The sequence below is a fragment of the Ascaphus truei genome, chromosome 4 (genome assembly GCF_040206685.1).
Source record: "Ascaphus truei isolate aAscTru1 chromosome 4, aAscTru1.hap1, whole genome shotgun sequence".
Taxonomy (NCBI): domain Eukaryota; kingdom Metazoa; phylum Chordata; class Amphibia; order Anura; family Ascaphidae; genus Ascaphus; species Ascaphus truei.
Window position 1 is genome coordinate 70,132,352 of NC_134486.1, and position 12,621 is coordinate 70,144,972.

Consider the following 12,621-nt stretch of genomic DNA (forward strand, 5'->3'; position numbering starts at 1 on the left):
GATTCCAGTAGCTCCGATGCGCATGAACGCGCCAATCGGAGCTACTATATGGCGCGTTTTGTTGAAATTTTGCCCGCCAACAAAAGTTGGCTGTATAGTGGGCTATTACCGCGCGGCTCAGAATGGCGAGTTTCACGCCAAGTGAAACTCGCCTAATTAGCTATTTCCTGCACTCCGCGCTACCGGAGTTCCCTGCATACCATCATAATATATTCCAATCCTGTGGCGAATTAAATAAGTACCTCTCTGCATAAGCCCCATAAACTCAGGAGGTAATAGTGAAGAACCTCAACACTCTACAGCCTCTCTGATACTTGTCAACCTATTGAAAAGAATGCAAGTGCATCTAAATGTTTTTATGTTCTATTTGTTTATGGCTAATTAAAAATGTAAAATCCTCCACCAGTCCCAGTCTCCCCACTCCAGATTTAGAGGTTTTAATCCCAGATAACAGGCAAGTGAATATGAAATGGTGTTGCTCTGGTGCTTGAAATAGACAAAGCTTATTAAAAACATTGTGAAAACACGTTGAAAAAGGGGCCATATGACGTTAGATATTATGACTACCAATTGTAGTGAATTACGCACCACATTGAGTTTAATTATTTCAGTTTCAATGACAAATGAACTAATTTTCACCAATTCAAACCTCTCAACATAGCCAAACTGCCATTAATCATCGTTGACCTAATGAATAAATCAACATTTCTATCATCTGCCATTTGCAGACACATATAAAACATATTCACAAAATATTGATGTCTTCCAAATTTATGTTGGGGGTTCACATTTGAGTCACAACTTTTCCAAGATTCATAATGCAGAAAAGTTATGGTCAGATTGCCTATTGGGATGGTAATAACAATAGACACACTGCAATTGGCACAGTATTTCAACATAGTTTGATAAGTTTGATAAGTGCAAAAAGCTTTTACAATAAAAAGAAAAAAAAGAGAACATGACAAATAATTTGCAAGGACTTTTACAATTCAAATATAGATTGGCATTTTGGCGTGATTTTCACTTGCTGTACTGCACATTTAACTCTTGCATAGAATTAAGTAGACCATATTTTCCCTGGAATAAACTGGACAAATGTCGTGCATGCACAGTCAGAAAGGGCCGTCCAAAAACTAGGACATGTGTCTACATTTCGGGAAACCGGGACAGAGGAAAAATAAAACGGGGGCTGTCCCAGCAAAACAGGGTCGTCCTGGCACCCTACATAGAATCAATACAGAACATACCTGTACAAAAGCAGGAGACCCTAGCCCAAATCTGGGTGTCAGCTCCTTGAAACCTTAAGCGACTCACTTTATCGCAAGCACTCACATTTATCTGTCCAAACACTTACCGGCAACACAGCAAGGGAGATACTGATGTCCCAATATTATTGCAGACTACGGGTGCGAATTATTAATGTAGAATATGCAGCAGCTCTGATTTGAATTTAGTAGTGCAATAACCACAGCCCTACATTATTACATCTGTCCTACCAAGTAATAGGGTAGGCAATTTTTTGTGATATGTAAGGGGGGTTCTTCACCTATTAATGTGAGGCTTTGCATTACACTATCCATAGTGAGGTTTACCACATCAGTTAGGGGTATCCTACTCACCGCGTCCTTAGGTTTTAAACATGTGTGTAGCTTTCTTTCCTATATGTTACAAATAAAGTATTTTTTTTAAATATATTAGTAGGGGTTGAGTCCTCCTAATAGGGATTCTGTTTCTTTTATATATTAGTGTTCATATATCTACCCTAACAGCACCCACCTATAAGAATTAAGATTGATTATCCATATATATTAGCTGAGTGGAACCCTATCTTGGTCTTTATACTGTACTTGTGAACTGGTTTGAGTCCCATTAGGAAAAAGCACTATATGAAATAAATTTGTTATTACGTACCCGAATCCATCCTGATAGATGAAAAAGACCGGCCATTCCAGACATCCTAAAAATAGTAGTGAGGCAGGTATTAATAATGAACATCAGGCGAACAGTAGCATATAGAGAATCCATATTTATGTAATAAAGCAGCTGCAAAAAAACAACAGGTCATCTGGCCTTGTATTAAAATGCTTTGATAAGTAATATGATGATTTAGAAGCAACTATTCATCAATGCTGTTTAAGCCTCTTCCATGGGAAACTTCCTTTTGGCACAGAGATTTAAAACTTTACAGCAGTTTCATGATAACTGGATGACTTGGATCTTTTCCTCCAAATGTGCTACAGTCTTTGTATTGATTTATCCAGGTTAGGACACAGTTCAAATAAATGGTGGACTGGGACCAGATGCAGAGTTCTAGTCTACTTTGCGCAGTCATGAAAAGAGGCTCCCGCTCCTGAGCTGGAAGCTGAGAGAACTACTAGAAAAGAATTTCCTTGCCCTTTTTTTCCCTCTGTGGAATATAATTAAGTGGTCTGCAGTAAATATCGACACATCAGTGCTGATATCAATGCAGCACACATAGAGCATAGTGTTTTCCATGTGTTACCCCTGTATTTACGCACAGAGAGCATGTTATAAGAAACTTTCCTTTAAACAGATATCTAAGCAAAACTACCAATACAACTACGACTTTAAGGACTTTGATCTTACGACCAAAAGATAGCAGATAAAAATTGTACAGGCACTTCACAATGATTACCATGGAAAAAGAGTTTAAAAATATATTTTTTTAAACTATTATTTTTTTGTCATTTTTTTTGAAGCTGTAAAAATCAGCTGCTTAAACATGCCACAGCCCTTACAGCTCCCTTCTGTCCTAGGAGAGATAGTCCCTTTAAAGGTGCAGGCTCTGCTAGCGATAAATTGAACCAATCGCACTGATAGTGTTAAGGAGTTCAACCTTCTTTGTGACTGACATTTTTGTCTTGGACATGGAGGGTGGCGGTGTTGACATTTTCTAGCAACTCCCTTTTGTTGTCAGATATGATGAACAAGAATGTGCACAGGCAAAGTCCTCAGCTTATCTATCTTGACCCTCTAACAGGAGCATTGTGGGCTAGTGGTTGAGTGAAAGCTTGATTGACAAGCACTTTGCATAAGAACAAGATTTTACTTTCTGATTTGAAAGAAACCAATGCAATCAAATGTTACGTTTTGTAGGATTACATTTGTTTAAGGAAGAGAGTTACATTGTTGATTTTAAAATGTGTCTTTTCTTCTTCCCGACAGGAACGGCACATTTAAAACAAGTCTAAGGAGATGTAGTTGTGACCAAGAAATGTGCATTTATTTCCATTCAAAAGGTAAGGACCCCTTTTTTTAAGATTGTGAGGTGGTTCTCAACTTCATCTGTAAAACATGTACACACACACACACACACACACACAAGGCACAGGCACACACACATGCACGACAGGGCAGCAACAAACTCCTTCAGTCTCACAATCAATTCTGAACATCACTCACAAAATCAGATGTCAACAAGACAAAGATACAGCCTAAGGCCCAGCTCATGGTGGCGGCGCGGCACAGTGCGCTACCGTGCTCGCCGCAGCACACTCCTGCAGCCCCAGTGATGTGTGCACTAGGCTGCAGGATATTGGGGAGGCAATAGGGGGCGTGGTGAATGCGTCACGAAGCTGGTTCGCCCTCATTGGCTGAACCAGCTCACATGACGCTGATGTCATGCGACTGCAGCCCGAAATCTCAAATGTACTCGTCTCGGCAAAATGTAGTAGTGTCGACGCAAGCAGCGCCGCAGGCACTTGAGGAACTGCAATAACAAATCAGGTAAGAGTCCCGAAAGTGCGCACGCACACAGCAACGCCCCCACCATGAGCGCGGTTTAAGGTGACTCAAAGACTAGGGGGAGGGAAGAGAGAGCAAAGAAAATGGAAAACTATATTCTAAAAGAAATGTGGAAGAAAAATATTGAGCAGCAAAGGGTAGAGGGGAAAGGGGAATGGGTGTTTTATTAACATACAGGCATACCCTGCTTTAAGTACACTCACTTTAAGTACACTCGCGAGTAAGTACATATCGCCCAATAGGCAAACGGCAGCTCACGCATGCGCCTGTCATCACGTCCTGAACAGCAATACCGGCTCTCTACCTGTACCGAAGCTGTGCGCAAGCGGGGAGACTATGGAGCCTGTTACAAATGCATTATTTACATCAGTTATGCACGTATATAACGATTGCAGTACAGTACATGCATCGATAAGTGGGAAAAGGTAGTGCTTCACTTTAAGTACATTTTCGCTTTACATACATGCTCCGGTCCCATTGCGTACGTTAATGCGGGGTATGCCTGTACTTACTGCTGTAGAGATCTGCAACAATAATAAGGTAGGTAAACCTAATATTTTTTTTAATAAATGATTTAAAAAAAAAAAAAAAATTTAAAAACCTCAGCAATACTGGCCTGGAGTGTTACAAACAAAATCATCGTTCCAAAGATTTATTGGATTTAATATTTGCAGAATCTGATCTCCATCCCCCTCTAGTCCATATCAATATCTAACTATATATTTATAATATTAAGATACATTTTATGCAAGATCTTGATATAGATAAAAGTCTGTGGCAAATTGAATAGCCTGTTTTTAAGGACTAAAGCCCCTAATCATTATGCTGAGAAGACCCTCAACTACTGTACAGTATACTAGAGAAAGAATGTAGCTCCATTTAAATGAATGTGCCTAAACTACAGTATATGAGTATAGAGAAGCAGGTTCACAGCCTACTGAGCCGTTAATTATGTATGCAGTAATATTGCTCCAAAAAACGTCCTTTGCATGTACTTTTTCGCATCACGAGTTTTGTTTGACATGATATAGCATGTGTTTCTCACTTCCCGCAGGTACGAATGAGGATATTAAAAGAGAGGGTAGGAAAAAGTGAGAGAGAGAGCTCAAAATGAAACCATTTCAACTACTTGATTCTTCGGAGTTCAATAGGTTAAGTATTTTCGTGGAAAATTGCTGTGATGGATTTACAAAATCAGAGTTTCGGTTGCAAGTGGAAGACATGGAAAATTCCACACCTTTAAAAATGGCTAAAGCTATCAAATGTCCTGGTGTACCTGGGACAGTCCCGGTTTGCACAGGTCTGAGGAAAAGCAAAAACAGATGAAGTGTTGAGGCTTGTTAAAAATAGCCAAACCAGAATGTTCTTTGAAATAAAATAAAAGCAGGTCACATTTATAGAGCTGCCCCATCTCCCTTCCCAATGTACTGCTGGCTCACTTGTACATGTCCTTGTTGACCCTTCCAGGACATTTGGTAGCTTTAAGTATGCTTGTATGACTTGTTTAACCCTTTGAGTACTTAATCACTTAGTGGCTCGTCATAGGCTTCCTGCCGCTTTGAGGGGAGATCGCATTTCACGCTCCTGTGGAGCACCGAGCACAATTTTGCCATTAGAAGACGGCTCCTTTTCAGTATGCCAGTGACATCGTGATCACATGACCGCAACTGCATCCAGTATTAACTCATTAAAATACCTCAGTAATTAATTACATTTAGTTTTACACAGAACTGCACAATGAACGACTGTGAAGGAAATCTCATTCTCGCAAAATTCCTTCACTACAAATTTACCCTGTCCTATTTAAACTCTGCCCTTTCCCTGGCTAAACAAACCTGCTTTTCTTTAATCAACCCACACAAGTCTAACCTATGCCAACTCTTCTCAGACCACTGTCTGTTACCTCCATTTCACCTTAGGACTTTGCTAACTATTTCAAGACAACTGTGGATTTCTTCAGCAAGGCATCCCCTCTGTATCTTCCTCACATTCTACGCCTCTTCCTAACTCTCCTCCAGCCTTCCTCCACTCTTTTCCACTGTCACAGAGGAGGATGTGTCGCTACTGATCTCCTCTTCTCCCTCTACCACTTTCCCTCTCAACCCCATTCTCTCCCATCTCCTAAAACCTCTTGCTACCTTTAATCCTTAGGCTACGCTTATAGTGGCGGCGATGCGACGGCGACGTCAGGCTGCGGTCGCTGGAAAAAGCAAATTGAGATGACTTCCAACGATCGCGACCAAGCCGTCGCACCACGCTTACTATAACCGCATGCGACGGCCGCAATGCATTTGTTTTGACACGACGTCGTGTCTCCTCCCTCCACTCGTTCCCTCCTTTAAAAAAAAAGCCGAAAAGGAGAAAGAGAAAGGACTTTTGTTTGTCCGAAACGCGTTGGTGTGGTTGTTTTTTGCTCATTCATTAAATAAGCTATTTTTATTATGGGAACGCATCCTTGTATCTTATTTTGGTTCAACCAATTTTGGATTTAGTGCTCCGTTTTTTCCTTCCTTTTTTCGTCTATTGTATCCATCCACAGACGGAGGCACAATTAACCCCTGGACTACTGGCTACATCTGGACTTGCTGTCAATCGTGGATCACCATCCCAATGTGAGTCTATTCCAGTTTGTCCATTATATTGGATTTCAGTTATAACAATTTGATGTTTACAATACTGGTCACCAACAGGTGTTAACATTACTGTATCCTTACCTCAGTGCTACGTGGGATCACAGTTTACCAGTCTACATCTTTTGGAATCATTTATTATCTTCACTTATTGGGTTAATTCCGTTTCTCAATATTCATTTTGTTTTTTTGCTGTTTTCCATTGAGCACCATACAACATATTTTTTTTAAAAAAAGCAACAGTTATACCATTACTCAAAAACGGCAAACTTGACCCTACCTGTCTCTCTAACTATCGTCCTGTCTCCCTCCTGCCTCTAAACTCCATGAACGTCATGTATTCTCTTGCTTGCTCCATTTTCTCACCACCTACTCTCTCCTAGCCCTTCTGCAATCTGCCTTCAGCTCAGCTCACTCCCTTGAAAACAGCCCTCAAAGAAGTAACTGAAGACCTCCATGCTGCAAAAGAAAGGACATTAAACTTTGCTCATATTTCTCGATCTCTCTGCAGCTTTTGACACTGTGGACTACCCTCTTCCCCGCTGCCGCTTCACCACAGGCCCCTTTGAAGGGAAGTTTAATTATTGGTTAGGGGGTTAATTTAAGGGTTTTAGTGGTTAGGGTATGGGGTTCATTTAAGGGTTTTAGTGGTTAGGGTTGGGGTTTTAGGGTAAGGGATTACAGTAGGGGGGTTTTAGTTTAGGAGGTTTATCTACCGTGGCAGCCAAGTGATTTGTGGTGGAAGCTTTCAGCAGCGGAGTGTCGGAGCGCCAGCAGCCAAATGTCCTAGACCGCCTGTCTGTATCGATCATCCTGTCTCCCCATTGCCCTTTGCCTCTAAACTCCTTGAAAACCTTGTATTCTCTTGCTTGCTCCATTTTCAAACCTCCCATGCTCTCTTAGACCCTCTACAATCTGGCTTCCACACTGCTTACTCCACCTAAACAGCCCTCACTAAAATAACTAAATGACCTCCATGCTGCCAACGACAAAGGTCATTACATTCTGTTCATATTTATTGACCCCTCTGCAGCCTTTGATACTGTGAATCACTCTCTTCTCCTTCACATTCTCCATTGGGTTCCGTAACAAAGCTCTATCCTGGATTTCCTCTCATCTCTCCCATCGTACTTTCAGTGTCTCGTTTGCCAACACCTCCTCCTCCGACCTCTGTGGACCTCTTCCTCCTTTCTCTAAAACCTGTCGTTTTTCCTCTGTAAGGATGCAAAGATATGCCCTTTCCTCTGTCGCTCTATTGCTAAAACCCCAACATATGCCCACCTTCTCTCCCGTCTTGACTATTGTAACCTTCTAACGTCTGGCCTTCCTGCCTCTCCTTCAATCTATCCTAAACTCTGCTGCTAGAATCACTTTATTCGCTCTTAAATCTGTCTCAGCGTCTCTCCTGCTGAAATCCCTCTCCTGGCTTCCTATTAAATCCCCTGTTACACACAAAATTCTCCTCCACACATTTTAAGGCTATACACTTTTCCCCTCATCTCAGCCCTAATTGTCTCACTATAAGCCGTCCCAACTAGTGTTCTGCTCAAGGATGTTTTCTCGCTACCCCTTTTGTATCTAAATCCCTCTCTCGCTTAAAACCTCTCCCTCAATGCCCCACCTCTGGACTGCCCTTCCCCCTCAACATCTGACTAGCAACCTCATAAGGTTATAAGACCCATCTAAAAAAATAACGAAGCATATGGGTAGTTCCGTGGCTGACACTATACACCTCACACATCGACCGTAGCCCCATGCAGACACAATCACCAGAACACCCTCCTAATGTCTCTGTATGTTCTTCCTACTTACAACTTAGGTTGTAAGCTCTTTAGGGCAGGAACTCCATTTTCGAATGTTATTTTTATGTCTGAAGTGCTTATTTCCATTATGTCTTAAATAATGTCACGTGTATTACTGCTGTGAAGCGCCATGTACATAGATGGTGCTATATAATAATCGACATACATACATACATACAGTACATACGTGGCTGAACATTTTACAAATAATAGTTCCAGAACTGCATACGGAAATAAAAGATTATTAAATACATATCAAAACAAAAATAACCTTACATGATTTATTACAACAGTAGTAATCTTCACGCCTTGCTACAAGTATTGATTATTAACAAATGTATTTATAGTGCTAACGTACCCTTATACTCATGTGACATCTCTAATCATTACTGACATCCAATGATTACACTGTACTATGTACAAACTGTAAGTGACTTTCTCTAATAGGATTCACTGACAAGAATAATAGGTGCTTACATAATGGACGATGGGGACTTCCACCCAGCAATCGGTTCTACAACTTCCCATTTTTTCTCCGATATGAAGGCCTGAAGATCTTCCACCATTCGAGAGCCACGGTATTTACGAAACACCCCATCTTTGGCACTAAAAATCATAAATAGGTGAAACAACTTAAATTAATCCCATAGCGATGATACATAATGACAACTGATTAGTTCACTGTACAACAAAAGAGAAGTTATTTTTCCCCTCCATAGAACTGAAATAAAAATCAAATTATCGATGTGGCGCTTATTACTTTAATCCCTGGGGCAAGGAAATTCCAGGTCAGAGCGATAAAAAAAAAAAAGCATTATACATTTTTTTTTTGATACTTCCCACAAAGGTTGTTTAATTTACAATTTACATTATATTTTGTGTAATATAATTCTATTAGGGGCTGTTCATGTGCTATTAGCGTAGCCTTGAGTGCTTACAGAGTCTACTTAAAATGAAAGTTACAGAGTTGTGTCATATGTGTAGGGCTTGAGTAGTGGTGGTTGGGCTAGGGAGATAATATAGATATACATACACACACACACACACACACACACACACACACACACACACACACACACACACACACACACGACATCAAGCCATTCCAATGCTATGGGTCACTAGGATGCGCTATTGTTCAATATTACAAAGATTTTCATAAGAGGACAATGTTTAGTGAATTTGTATCCATTAATACTGAATAATTACAGCTATATTACTAGATCATGCAATGAGAATTTGTGGAATAGACAATTTGATGACACTAAACATGACAGATGAATACTACAGTAGGAACTTCTGGTGAGAGCCCACATGGGAAAAAACCCTGATGATAATAGTATCAAAATTCCACTTCAATCTTCCCTTATTTACGTTTAATGTGCCTTATGTCATAATAGAACAAGCAAATTGAAATTAATATTTATTTAGAACTTACTGGAAAATAGTTGGAAGTGTTGTGACAAAAAAACGTCCGCTCAGTCCTGAAAAAAAGAAAACATTTTTTTCTTTAAAAAAAAATTTTTTTTTAAAAACACACATAAATCTACACTATTATGCAAAGAAAAAAAAAGTGTATGCACAAGTTAGTTATCAGGTCTGAGACATGAGGCAGTTTTAGAACATCAAAGTAGTGGCCATTTAAGAGGGTTCACAAAAAAAGTTCTTTAAAAAGAAAAAAAAATACTGGGGTCAATGTGAAAAATCAAGTAAATTGAAAGAAAAATACTACTTTAAGCATCATAGTATGGTTGAGGCTTTGAAGATGGGGTGATGAAAAAATGAATGTACAGTACTATGACAATATACAGATGTAGCCAGACTCGCCTGCCCTGTAGCCAGGGGTTCAAAATCTTTTTCTCGGCTCTGAGGAAAGGTGACCGCCACGAGCAGCTGCAGTCAGATTTCCCCAGCAAACATAGGTCTGGATACATCTGTAATGCCAGCAACAACTGACCTTGGTACATGTATTATTTGCTTTAACATTGTTCTATAAAATCCCAAAATAAACCTCTGTGGTGAAAATGCTAATTTCTGGTGTTCTGGCATGCACAGTAACCTCTAAATGAAAGAAGGCAGAAAGGAACACCTAGTCATTTGTCATTAGCTAGACAGAGAAACAAAGCTAGGCAAATGTTTATTTGGGGCCACAACACGTCCATTTGATACAGACAAGAAGTAATTCAAAATGTACATTTTTTATTCCCGACACGAAAAAAAAGGAGACAGAGCACACTGCCCCAAGATAGAGTAACACTCACAATTCGTAGAAGAGTATCTGATTCACTTTAGACAGTACACATTGATGTTGAAAATAAGTTCCCTTTATTTGCAAGCAGGCATGTCACATTACAATGCGATGTGTCCGGCCCATACATGGCCTTTCATCGGGTAAGTGTGGGTAACAGGGTCTTAACCCCTAAATTTGAAAGTTTAAATAAGGCTTCAATATAAGCCTATAGTGGTTTGAGGAATCCAGCAGGGAGCTGGTTAATTGCGCTAGACAATTTACCAGTCTCCACCTGGTTACTCAGACAAGTGTAAAAGGCTCCTCCTGGGAGCTGACAGAGTGACTCTTGAGCACACAGGAGGACTGTGTGCTGACATTAAGACACAAGGAGCCAGACCTCTATTCCTGGACACAGGGAACCTTCCAGAGGCTGGCCCCTCAACTGACACCAATCCAGACACAAACCCAAAGACTGACATGAAGGGCCACCTGCTTTGAGGTACCTCTTTAGACTTTGGGGTGATAGGTTGATAAGGAGCGTACCCCCCCCCCCCCCCAAAAGCCCTGCAGATAGCGATTGGGGAAGTGAGTTAGCCTTTACACAGGGATAGGTTGTTTATATTGTTTATTTTTGTATTCTCTGCATTGTTTAAAGTCACAAGCGGAATAAAGACAGGGTTTAAATTTCTCTAAATCTGTCTCCCTGTTTGTACCTCTGCACAGGTCTCTTACAGTGTGTAATACAATAAGTAAATGGTGCAATTTAAATATTCATTGACAGCAATTACCGGTACTACTGGAAATGACGTAATGTGACTCGCAAATCGAGATAAGACTGAAAAAAAGTAAGAATACCCGTTGATTCTAAATACACTTCACCATCAAGAACTCCATTCTGAAACATTGGCGAATTTTTGACAGTGACCCTGTGTTGCGAAATATTCTTAAAACACCTCCTCTCTTGTCTCGTAGAGGGAGAAATTTGAGAGATCAGTTAATTAAAGCCGATAGACCAATGATGGGTACAACACAGGATTTTCTTTTAAAACAAAATGCATTGGTAATTTCCCCATGTCTTAATTGCGTTCATTGCAACTCTGTAACTAAAGGAGATACTTTCAGACACCCCATATTGGGGAAACAATATAAGATTAAGAATTTTTTTACTAGCAATTTCAATTTTATTTACTTATTGTGGTGCCCTTGTGGTAAAGACCATCCAAACTATTAAGAAACGAATAACAGAACACAAGTGTAGTATCCGACAAGCTCACAACTTCTGAGAGTCGGTCTATTGACTCCCTGGCGGCTAGACAATTTCAAGAAATAAGACGTGAGGTAAACCAATTTCGGTCTGCAATAATTCATGGGGTATTGCCTCTCAAAAGGGGAGGAGACGGGGAAAATATACTCCTTAAAAAAAAGAAGAAGAATCACAGTGGATTTTTTTATTTGAATCATGCCTTTCGGAAATGCACTAATGAGTAATTGGATTTAAAAGTGTTCTTGTAAAAGTTTTTTTTGGTAAATATTGATCCAAAGTCAACTACTGTGGAGTAGTCTTGAATTGTTTTCTTTGATATTTGAGAAGGATTCTGTATTTGGTACTGTTTTAACATCTTGGGGTGCAATTGCATTTTGGAACCAAAATGTGTGTGATCTTGGTGTTTCGTACTATATATACACATATCTAATAAATAATGAAGGTGGGGTGTATTTACACTACTAGAAAGATATTTAAATAAACATCTATAGCTGTATTGATGGTACAGTATTGATATTTGTATGTTCAATATATTGGTACAGTATGTTTAATTTCAAGACTGTTGGATATTGGTGTTATTGATAATCTTTCACTACAGTATTTCACCATGATACATAATTATTACACATTATATGGTAATAAGATATACAAGACTAGGATTTTTCGATTTTGATACATTAGAATATGTGCCCATTATCGATTCCTAAATGGGTTAATATTAGTATTTGTTTTTCAGTTTTCTGATGTCTGTTTTATTATTTATCACAATGGTGTGGTGTGTGTGTGTGTGTGTGTGTGTGTGTGTGTGTGTGTGTGTGTGTGTGTGTGTGTGTGTGTGTGTGTGTGTGTGTGTGTGTGTGTGTGTGTGTTAAAGAATAGATCATTCACAATTTTCTGGTCATATTAGAGAATGCCATTAAGAGGTACATG

General features: G+C 39.7%; 1 protein-coding gene across 1 annotated transcript in view; it reads right to left on the reverse strand.

The window, feature by feature from the left end:
• The window catches only part of TMX4 (thioredoxin related transmembrane protein 4), a gene marked incomplete at its 5' end in the record, with an annotated part of 53,955 nt that overhangs the window by 32,816 nt on the left and 8,518 nt on the right, over positions 1–12,621 (reverse strand). The window contains 3 exons of the mRNA XM_075594931.1: positions 1,912–1,957; positions 8,675–8,803; positions 9,636–9,681. Of these exons, the coding sequence (XP_075451046.1) occupies positions 1,912–1,957; positions 8,675–8,803; positions 9,636–9,681 (221 nt within the window). The remainder of the gene's footprint in view (positions 1–1,911; positions 1,958–8,674; positions 8,804–9,635; positions 9,682–12,621) is intronic.